Source organism: Nicotiana attenuata, chromosome 11 (assembly GCF_001879085.1).
Source record: "Nicotiana attenuata strain UT chromosome 11, NIATTr2, whole genome shotgun sequence".
Taxonomy (NCBI): Eukaryota; Viridiplantae; Streptophyta; class Magnoliopsida; order Solanales; family Solanaceae; genus Nicotiana; species Nicotiana attenuata.
This window is the reverse complement of record NC_031999.1, coordinates 54,349,514-54,361,639: the sequence shown is the minus strand read 5'-3', so window position 1 is coordinate 54,361,639 and position 12,126 is coordinate 54,349,514. Positions and strand designations below refer to the sequence as shown.

The following is a 12,126-nucleotide window of genomic DNA, read 5'->3' as shown; positions in this document are numbered from 1 at the left end:
TATCTCCCTTGCCGGGATGTGAAAGTTATTGTTGTGGTTCCCTTGACAGGATTTAGCTGTTTACTTGTGTTTCCCTTGCCGGGACTTCTATTACTGTTTGTCTATCCCCTCGCCCCATTGGTTGTGATTGTTGCTTGGGTGAGGAAGAGTGATAAAGCATGAAGGTTGATGCCGTGCACGATTCGTGTTGAGAATATATATTAATGCACGAAACATTCCGTGCCATGTTTTGATTATTAATGCACGAAGGAACATTCCGTGTCGTGTTTGATTATTAATGCACGAAGGAACATTCCGTGCCATGTTTTGATTATTAATGCACGAAGGAACAATTTCGTGCCATGTTTTGATTATTAATGCACGAAGGAACATTCCATGCAATTTCGTGCCATGTTTTGATTATTATTGCACGAAGGAACATTCCGTGCCATGTTTTGATTAATAATGCACGAAGGAACATGCCGTGCACTTTATTTGATTGTTTTGGTAAGTACGAGAGTAAAAGCACGAAGGGTGATGTCGTGCACTTGTCTTTGATTTTCCTGATTTTTGCTCATAATTGAGTTACGTTGTCCTCTACTTCTATTTATTGATTTTCTTCTTGTTATCGGTTCAAGTGCATTAGTTGTCTTATTCCGCTATTATTGAGTTTCTTTATGTTGGCATTTTTCTTTATTGTGTTACTTGTTATTATCGGCTCGAGGTATCCTTACGCAACATTATGCATTGAAAATAGGCTATAATTGCCATATGTTTATGTGATTTAATTGCTACTTGACATTTAGCATACTAAATATTAAATTGCCTATTTGCTCCTTAAAGTCCATAATTAATTGCTACTTGTCATTACTTGTTTTCTTCAGTGAGTCATAATTATTGTGTACTTGTTGTCTTACTAATTCGTATAAATTGTTGCGTTGTTGGAGTAAATTTCATTTGGAAGAACTGTTGACTTAATGAAATAGGAGCGGGTGGTACGCCTACCACGGAAACATTGAGAAATGGGATTGGGTTGCACGCCTGCAACGAGATGTGTACAGACAGTGAAATCTACTTTTATTGTCTTTATCCGTGTTAGAGATAATTTATTGATGTTCCTTATTATTTCTCTTTAATTTCCGTATTATCTGCTATCCCCGAAGCATGTTCCCTTCCCATTTAAAATGGTTATTATTGTTATTTTCCCGCTGTAGATATATATATATAACTGCATAGGTTTATGTGGTAGTCCTGTCTAGCCTCGTTACTACTTCGCCGGGGTTAGGCTAAGCACTTACCAGCACATGGGGTTGGTTGTGCTGATACTACGCTCTATGCTCTTTTGCACAGATCCAGGGGTTAGACAGCAGCTGCAGTAGCGCGGAGTTAGCCTTCAGTCCAGCGAGACACCGAGGTAGCCTTGCAGGCGTTCGCAGACCCGACGTCTCTTCTATCTTTATCTCAGTCTGTTATCTCATGTATTTCGAGACGAACAGTTATATTTCTTTCATACGGTTGTGTTTAGCACTCTTAGTAGTTCGTGAGTATGTGACACCAGTTCTTGGGTAGAGGTTTATGTTGATTTCCGCATTGTTGTTCAGATTCTTTAAGGTAAGACTTCCGCTTATTTACTTTATTCCGCTGTTTTTATGATATTACTGATAATTGATAAAAGAAATAATTTGTTAATGATAAAGGTAGTTAAAGGTTGGCTTGCCTAGCTCTCATCAGTAGGCGCCATCACGACTCCCGAGGGTGGGAAATCCGGGTCGTGACACCTTCGTTTAAGTGTGAAGATGGTTAAGATCCCTTCATTCTTAATCATAGGTTCCGAGTTCGACTGCCAAGAATGAGAGAACTTGTACTTTTAATTTGTCTTACACAGAATCTAAATTAATTGGCACCCCAATATGGATACGGACGTCGTGTGCCCCCCCCCCCCCTCCCCAAAAAAAAAACACATAGATAAAGGAACATTACATGATCAGGAATTTCAATTTTTGAGAAATATTATAATCTACCAATAAGAAGTGTTCGTGAAAATAGCACAGGCTACCTAATTTTTGGGCTGGTCGTTCAAAAATAGCCAGCGTTTGTAAAGTCATTGAAAGATAGCCACTATTTTGCTGCAACACGAAAAGTTTCAGTATAATATACTGGAGATCGGTGCACCTGTGTATGAACTTCTAGCATATTATGCTGGAACTCCAAAACGCGGAAAGTTCCAGTATAATATACTGGAGATTGGAGCACCGGTACTCCAATCTCCAGTATATTATACTGGAACGGTATATTGTGCTGGAATTCCAGTATATTATACTGGAGTATTTTACGAACTTTGAACAGTGTTTTCGTTAAGATTTATCTTTACATGAAAAGTGTCTAAATTTCGATTACTTTTGAAACTGTGCTATTTTTGAATGATGTCACGACCCGGATTTACCACCACCGGGATCGTGATGGCGCCTAACCTTTAGGATGCTAGGCAAGCCAACAGATAAAGATCCAACACGCTAATCACTAACCAAAACAGTAATTAACAATAATTTAAAATAAAACAAGATAAGAAGTGCGGAAATTCTATAACAATCTACACTAATAGACGACTACCCAAAGATCTGGTGTCACAATCCACGAACTACTAAGAGTTTCTACAAATACTGGTTTAAAGAAATTACATATGTTCTCGAAATGAAAGAAAAAAGGGAAACTAGATAAATGGAAGAGGACTCCAGGGTCTGCGAACGTCGGCAGATCTACCTTGGGTCTCCTGATGGACTGAAGGTAGCAACCCAACTCCGGTCAGCGAGGTCCGATACCGAAATCTGCACAGAAAGTGCAGAGTGCAGTATCAGTTGAACCGACCCCATGTACTGGTAAGTGCCGAGCCTAACCTCGACGAAGTAGTGACGAGGCTAGGACACGATAATAACATGAACCTGTGCAGTTAAATCATATACGAGCAAATAACAACAAACGAAAGTTTAACAGATAATAACGGGAAGGGGAAAACATGCTGAGGGGATTGCAAAAATAAAGAATCACAACAGTAGAGAATTTAAACAGCTAGTACACCTTGAACCAGTAACAACAAGTAAATACAGTAACGAAAAATGCACGACATCACCCTTCGTGCTTTTACTCTCAACCTCACCATATAAATCAAATAAGAATGGCACGGCATCACCCTTCGTGCTTTTACTCTCGTCCTTACCATAAGAAACAATAGAAACGGCACGACATCACCCTTCGTGCATTAACTCTCTCATAACATGGCACGGCATCACCCTTCGTGCATTATCAATATCAGAATACGGCAAGGCATCACCCTTCGTGCATTAACACTCACAGAATATGGCACGACATCACCCTTCGTGCATTAACACTCACTCACAATGCATTGTGCGGCATCACCCTTCGTGCATTAACACTCTTCCTCACTCAAACAAATAGAACAATAACAACCCAGCAAGGGAATCATCAATAACCAACCTCGTTTCAACATTTAACTTCACAATATAAATCTCAACTTGAGTCAATACTCAACCAATATCCAATACTAGGAAAACATGATAAGATCTGTTTAACATGAAGAGTAACCAATTTAAGCATGAACAATACGAATAAAGAATATGACAGTCACAAGTATAAAATTCACTCGCATGCTATGACCCGACAACAACGTATAAATACTCGTCACCTTACCTATACAACAACTAAACACATAACAAATAAGGCAACAATACCTAATCCCTCAAGCTAAGGTTAGCCACAACACTTACCTCGATTCCACGACCGAACTCAAGCCTCAATCACCGCTTTTCCCTTAGTTTCCACCTCCGAACCACTCGTATCTAGACACAATTAACTTAATAATATCAATTATCGCTAAAGAAATCAATTCCAATGCACAATTACAAGTTTCCCAATATTTTTTCCAAAAAGTCAAAAACTGACCCCGGGCCCGCTTGGTCAAAACTCGAGGTTCGGACCAAAACCCATTCACCCATTCACCCCCGAGCCCAAATATGTAATTAGTTTTGAAATCCGCCCCCTAATCGAGGTCGAAATTCCAATTATACAAAAATTCTTAATTCTACCCAAACCCCCAATTTCTACCATGAAAACCCTAAATTTTAGGTTGAAAATTGATGAAATGCAAGGGTAATTGGAAGAAAGTAGTTTAGAATCATTTACCAACACTTTGGGGAAGAATTTGTCTCTTGAAAGTCGCCTCTAGCCTTCTTGTTTTTGAAAATATGAAATAATGGCCAATTCCCGTTTTTGCTTCTGTTTTTAAAACACTGGACAGATCTTATTCGCGTTCGCGAGAGGCCTGTCGCGTTCGTGAAGCTTTGGCCCTATTGGCCTTCGCATTCGCGAGTAACACATCGCGTTCGCGAAGGCATATCCCCCCAGCCTCCGCGTTCGCGATCCAAGTGTCGCGTTCGCGTTGAGTTAACTTCCCCTCCCCCAGGTTCCATGCTTCGCGTTCGCGGTAGACGGGTCGCGTTCGCAAAGGGTAAAGCCCCCGCGGCTCCGCGTTCGCGACAAGTCCTTCGCGTTCGCGAAGAAGAAATTTCCCCCTGCCCCTTTTTACCTTTCGCGTTCGCGAGGCTACCTACGCGAACACGAAGAAGGGCATATCAAAACAACTGCTGCAGCAAAAATACCAGATTTTCTAAGTGTAAATCACCTCGTAGCCTATCCGAAACTCACCCGAGCCCTCGGGGCTCCAAACCAAACATGCAAACAAGTCTAAAACATCATACGGACTTGCTCGCGCGATCAAATCGCCAAAATAACACCTAGAACTACGAATTTAGCATCAAATTGCATGAAATTTCCAAGAAAGTTCAAAAGTTCTATTTTCTCAACCAAAAGTCCGAATCACGTCAAATCAGTTGCGTTTCTCACCAAATTTCGCAAATAAGGTATAAATATCATAACGGACTTGTACTGGACTCCGGAACCACAATACGGACCGGGTATCAACAAAATAAATTATTAAACAAATTCTTAAAACCTTTATATTTCCAGTTTAAAAATTTTCTTCAAAAATTCATTTCTTGGGCTAGGGACCTCGGAATTCGATTCCGGGCATACGCCAAAGTCCCATATTTTACTACAAACCCTTCGGGACCGTCAAAACCAGGGTTCAGGTCCGTTTACTCAAAATGTTGACCGAAGTCAACTAAAATCAACTTTTAAAGGCAAAACTTAATATTTTCTCAAATTTTCGCATAAAAATTTTCCGGAAACGCGTCTGGATTGTGCACTCAAATCGAGAAGAAAGAAGATGAGGTTTTGAAGGCCTCGGAACCTCAAATTGGGTTCTAAAACACGAGATGACCTTTCGGGCCATCACAAATAACCACTTGTAAATCTGGCTATTTTTTAATTTCTCCCTTTCTTTTTGGACACTGAGGCCCATTAAAATTTGGGTTTTCTTTCCAATAGTTGTTTGGTTTTTAGTAGATGGCAAATGGATTTCTCAAGAGGCCCATTTTCTATATTGCTCGATTTGTACGTGTTATCCTTGCGAATGCAATGCTAATTTTCTTTGTATCTTTTCAATTTTATCGAAATATGGAGAGTATAAAGGTTCCCCAATATTCCTTTCCTGTTATATCGACATTCATTATCATCTTACAACCATAATGATATTGAATCATTGATTATTCCATCCATTGCCTGTTTGCGTCCCATAATTGATGAAAAGATCGGTCATAAAATTTAGTTGTTTATGATAATTTAATTTTTTTTTTTAAAAAAATATACAAATGAAAGTGAGGGTGAATTGTCTCACATTCTCGAGGAAAAACAGAAGTTGAAAGACCTAGTAAGTACATAAGTGCAATCGAACTTTACTCACTCAATACCGAAAAAAACTTGACAGTTTAACCAGCTTAATAAAGGCTTATCCAGATATTACATGATGATTAAATTCTTTTAATTAAGGCATAATTATATTGTTCATAATCATTGATGGTTGTATAATAGAGTGTCCTATCAATTTTGGTTAACTAAATTCTAAATTAAAATCACTAGTTTTTTCTTTTTCTTGTTTTATGTATTCCTACCACAATATTTTAAACTATCTTTTCACTGATAAGAAACCAACCCCTAATCCTTAGTATTATCAACTTATTTTAGTAGTTCCTTATCTTTTCGAGTTTTGTCCTATATGGCAAATTGTCATATCAAAAGTGTTTTTTTTTTAATTTATTTATTTATTTATTTAACTTGATCACATTACATTTCAAGTTTCTTTTTATAAGGAAGAAGTTTCCTACTAAAGAATAAATTTTTTTGAACCGTGACAAACAAGCACCAAAAGATGGTCTAAAAAGATTGGAGACATATTTTCCAAACTAAACAAATACATACATAATATACCGTATATGAACCTGTTTCATTATACAGTTAAACTTCTCTATAATATCCTCGTTTCTTTTAAATATTTTTGGATGTTATAGCGAAGTGTTGATATAGATAACATATGTTATAACATAACATAACATGAAAATTTGTTCCGAAAAAAAAAGCTTGAGTTTTATATTTAAGTGTTGTTATATAGGGATGATGTTATAGAGAGAGGTATGGTTATACTAAGTTTTTCATGGCACGTTTTGTATAAATTATAACAGAAGGATTTTTATAAATAAATAATAACGTATTTGCATAGATAATAACCAGTTTATGCTTTAAAAACTGATAATAACTAATTGATGTGTTAGCTAAAAAAGTGTTAGATAAACATTTTTTTTGTGTGTTGAAGTGATTAAAATGCACTTAAAACTATTTGCAAAACATATAAACTAAAAAATTATCTTTACAAAGAGAAATACGAACAACTAAAATGAATAGAAAGGGAGTTAGGATTTTGTTTCCGTAAAGGCATTAGGAGATTACAAAATGTTAAGAATAAAATACTAAAAGACTTAGTGAAATAAAAAATGCTTATAATAAACTTTATAAACTTGTACAAGTTAAGATGACGAACTTTATAGTAATTTTTAGCTGATTTTTAGCTCATAAGCACTTTTGATATTTATGAAATCAGTAGACAAATAAAAAAGCGTTTATAAGCTGGTCAAATCCTACTAATAAATTTACCCAAACAGCCTCTAATTCGTAATCTCAATAAGCAATCTTCCATTATAATTGTTATTTTGATTATATGATCTTTTTCACAAGAAATTAACAAGAAAATAATACAGAAAATTTGTAAATAAAATATTTTTGTGAAATCATGTTAAAGAATAAAAATGTGTAAAACCGTGACAGACAAGAATGGACCAAAAGATAGTCTAAAAGCATAGGAACTTATCTCCAAACCAAACAAATATAAACAAAATCAATATGGATTATGAACCTTTTCATTATACCATGACTTTTGGCATGTTATGTATAAAATATAACAAAAGGATAAGAAATTACTAGCAACTAAGCACGCCATATGAACAATCTATTTTTAATTTTATCTTTACCAACAGCTTCTGTTTTGTCCATATTAGAAAAAAAAAACCTGTCTTATTAGTAAATTCAAAAAATGAGAAGAATTTAGCATATTTAAATATGATCACGAGTTCGAGCCATAAAAACCAGAGGCGGAAGCACATGATGAGTTAAGCGGTCACAAGCACCAGAAAACTTTGGCTAAAAGCCTATATACTTGTAAATGTTTTCAAAAAATAATAAGATATTATCATAGGCCACAATGTTTTCAAAAAATAATAAGATAATATCATAGGCCACCATGCCATTCTTTATGAGTAGTAATAAATTTATATTGAATGTCATATTATCCCACGACCATCGAATCCTGGGTCTGCCTCTGATGGAGGCAATCACTAATGCTTACACTAGAAAGACTGTTTACATCACACCCCTTATAGTACGACCCTTCCCCGAACTTTAGGTGAATGCGAAATACCTTATGCACTGAACTGTCTTTTTATATAGTATAAAATAGTGTTGAAACTTGAGACATAACATCCAAAAGTGGTTCATAAGAAGCAGCAAAATCTTGGAACATTGTTGAATTAGTCCTGTATTCTCTATTTGGATATGCTTTTAAGTATGCCCCATTTGAATTGTTTTCAAGAAAATGGATAAGATTTGGGATTTTTCCAATTGAGGACTTCTTGTAATTCTATATATGCCAAATTTTGTAATTAGATAGATGTCACATATTTTGGTTACAAGTCCAAGTTCACTACATGCAAAATATTAGGTTCCGATTCGAACGAAAGCTCAAACAAGTAAGGTGATCGAAAAAATCATTATTATCGATCTCATCAAAAAAAAAAATCGATGATTTAAAGATGATTATAAAAAATACTTGATCGCTTTCGGAGACAACTTAACTACATAATCGCTTTTGGAGTCAACTCTGGTTTAACCTATGTCAACGCAACTCCAACAGAAGATCAACCCATCTATATACAGCCAAACTTCTCCATAACAACCTTATTTGTTTCGACATGTTTTCGCTGATATTGTGAAATGCTATTATACAGAACATATACTATACATAACATGAAAAATGGTCCTAATAAGGACTTGACTGTTATAGTGAAATGTTGTTACAGAGACTTGCATAGAAAGGTCTAACAGTATATAATTTGTTGGATTAAGATGATGAAAATAATGCCAAAGATCCAAATGACCCATGTATAAAATTTACCAAAAAATGTGCTACTTCCACCTTTAAGAACCATTAACTACACTGAGTATAACTGCCCAAGCAAGTCATAGAGTAAACGATGAACCAAGAAATGGCTAAATTTGCAAATCCCTAAAAGGTGTCATAAAATGCAAATTTTGCTGAAAACTAACTATGTTTCCTTCAACTGACCTTTTTTTTGGATAACCTCTGAATTCTATCAAAGTTTCTATACAAAGGCTGTATGACTAACTATGGAGTAAGGGCTTCAGTAGAGGATTGATGTACCGGCGATTTAGGCGGTAGCTGCACTGCGGCAGTAGCTGCTGAAAGGCCTTGAAGCATTTTTATAACTTCAGTCGGATCGTCAAGATAGTACTTCGCCATACTCGGCTTCTGCCCGACGGTGCAGGCAAAGACTTCTGCTTTATCAGGCAGAGAGCTATTGGCTAAAGAACTTGCAATGCTCTCGAACATGTCCTCGTCCGATCTGTCATCGCCTACGCACAACACGAAGTCGGGTGACTTCCCTCTACTTTGCATTGATGCCAAGAGATTCTTAAAAACTAGACCTTTGCTTACATCCTGCAATACATAATATATATACACACACACAAGATCAGCAACATGTGAATTGATATAGTTTGAAATACGATTGGAATTAGGCATCCGTTTTGTACGTACCTGTGGTTTCACCTCAACAATATGTTGGCCTCTTTTAACAACCACTGGCTCGTTAGCTAGTACGCTCTCGAGGTGATCGAGGAGCTCTTTCGCTTGCCAAGCGCCAAAGTCAGGGCCAGCGTGTTGATGATGCCACACGAGGGCACTTTCCTTCTGCTCTATCGACGAACCATCTGTTGCCTCCGTGTAGCGCTCCATAATAGGCAACACTATTTTTTTCCAGTCAAGGTCTGCAGCTACCGGACGAGATTCCCACTCGGAATCCTTACTCCACCTTAATGAAATATAAGGCAATTGAAACATGAATATTAGCAGATAATGATAAAAACTCTAATCTTGAATTACAAATTGAAGTGTTAGAGCAATTGTTACCTAGTGAAATATCCATGTTCTGCTGATAGGCCGAGTCTTGGACACGGAGAGAACCACTTGCTAAGTGTATCCTTTCCTCTGCCACTCACGATAAACACTACGTTCTTTGGATCACTGCATAAACCATTCAAAATTGAGATGTCATCTTCACTCGGGGTTTTGTCCACACTCTCCTCCGACAGCATAGTACCGTCATAATCGAGCAGGATAAGCCTATTGTTTGTCCTGTTATAAGCAGAGACAATGTGCTCTACCGATAGCTTCCTGAAGTTAGGCCCGAGGGCGACAACCCTGAAGCCAAGACCAAGGCCGATACCCCAACATCTCTTGTGAAAATGCTCGGAACAAGCTCTCTTGAGGTCCTGATCGAAACTCCTCGCCCAATACGCAACATCATGAGAAGAAACATACTTGTAATGCTTCTCGTGGCGCAATTCTTTCTCCGAATCATTCATTGTGGCTGCTGCAAACATAGCGTTAGATACACTTTCAATGTCCCACGGATTAACCCTGATCGCGCCACTAAGAGACGGGGAGCAACCGATGAATTCAGAAACAATAATCACACTCTTTCGTGACGCTGCAGAACTATCTATCCCCAACGCCTTATCCAAATTATCGCTGCTCTGCCTAGAAACCGTATACTCATAAGGCACCAAATTCATCCCATCTCTAACAGCATTAACAACAACACACTCAGAAATCGCATAATGCGCAATCTTATCCTGGGTCGAAACCGGACCATTAACACAAACAATCGGCTCATACCCCGGTTTCCCATATTTCTTATTAATTTCACTAGCAATTCTCTTAACCTCTTCTTCAACCTCTTGAATATCACTCCCCCTACTTCTCGGAGGGTTCGTAATCTGAACCAAAACTACTTTCCCTCTCAACCGAGGCGTTTGATCCAAAAGATGTCCCATCGCTAAAAACTTCAATCCAATCCCTTTAAACATATCCATATCATCAATACCTAACATCAAAATTTTCCCCTCATACTTCACTTTCAATTCCTTCGCCTTCTTTCCGGTATCCGACAACGACATAACATTTTGGATCTGCCCCATATGAATACCAACCGGAAGTATTTTAATCGTAACCGTTCTACCAAAATACTCAATACCAATATAACCCCTTTTGGATTGATAATCCAAACCCAACATCCTACTACAACATGACAAAAAATGCCTAGCATAATCAAAAGTCTGAAATCCAACAAGATCACAATTCAACAAAGCTCTTAATATCTCATCTCTAACAGGCAAAGTTCTGTATATTTCAGATGATGGGAATGGACTATGTAGGAAAAATCCAATCTTAATTCTATTATATTTTTTCCTTAACATAGTTGGTAAAATCATAAGATGATAATCTTGAATCCAAACATAATCTTCATCTGGATTAATTACCTCATAAACTTTATCAGCAAAAATTTTATTTGCTGATACATAAGCCAACCAACAATTCCTATCAAATCTAACACCTTGACTTGATGTTATAGGCAACATATAATGAAACAAAGGCCATAAATAATGCTTACAAAAACCATGATAATACTTATTAATTAATTCCAATGATAAAAAAGTTGGTACACACCTAAATTTATCCCATAAAAATTGTGCCACTTCTTCTTGATCAACAACTTCAACTTCAGCTTTCAAACAACCAACATAAATAATTTCCAAATCTTGTGATAAACCATCTTTTAGCTGCAAAATTAATGTATCTAAAGCAAATTTATCCCATTCAAAACACCATTTTTTCCCATCTTTATAAGCTTTTATTGGTAACTGATTTGCTACAATAATTCTCCTCTCATTTTTTTTCACTTCTTTATTCTCTTCTTCAAAATCTGATATAATTCCTGGAACATTCATTACTTTTGGAATTCTTGCTCTATCAATAACAGAATAATCATCAAGATTTAGTAAATTGAAACAAGATCTTGACAACATAATTACAAAAAAAAAAAAAAAAAAAATCTTGGGTATGAAAGATTTTAAGAGTTTAAGATAAAGTTAAGAACTATATACCATAAAAAACCAAGAAAAACAGCAAACTCCAAGAATTCTTGAGTTTCAAATGGAGAAAGAAAAAGGGGTGAAAAGGGTGTTATGAAATATGATTTTAGTGTGTGTGTGTGTGTGTTTTTTGGCTATTTATCGGAGGGTGTTACAAATGAAAAGTGTGTAGTTAATGAAAAAACAAGAAGTATATAAGATTTTCATGAAGATACAAATATGGAAAGCTAATTAAAACTTAAAAGAGTTATATATATGTAGTGTGTGTGTGTGTGTAATTTTTCTACACAAGGAAGGTGGTGGTGATGAGGATAAGAACGAAAGGGAACAAGACCGACTTTACACCAATATGGGTACTACGTAAATGGGTTTTAGAAGGTTTGAGATTTTGTGGGT

General features: G+C 36.6%; 1 protein-coding gene across 1 annotated transcript; it reads right to left on the bottom strand.

Moving 5' to 3' along the window:
• LOC109234563 (probable alpha,alpha-trehalose-phosphate synthase [UDP-forming] 11) lies at window positions 8,525-12,075 on the bottom strand. Its single transcript, XM_019400594.1, has 3 exons — window positions 9,707-12,075; window positions 9,335-9,608; window positions 8,525-9,235 (listed from the first exon to the last, which is right to left on the bottom strand). Exons 1-3 carry the CDS (start codon window positions 11,662-11,664, stop codon window positions 8,903-8,905), a joined length of 2,565 nt encoding a protein of 854 aa, XP_019256139.1. The 5' UTR covers window positions 11,665-12,075; the 3' UTR covers window positions 8,525-8,902.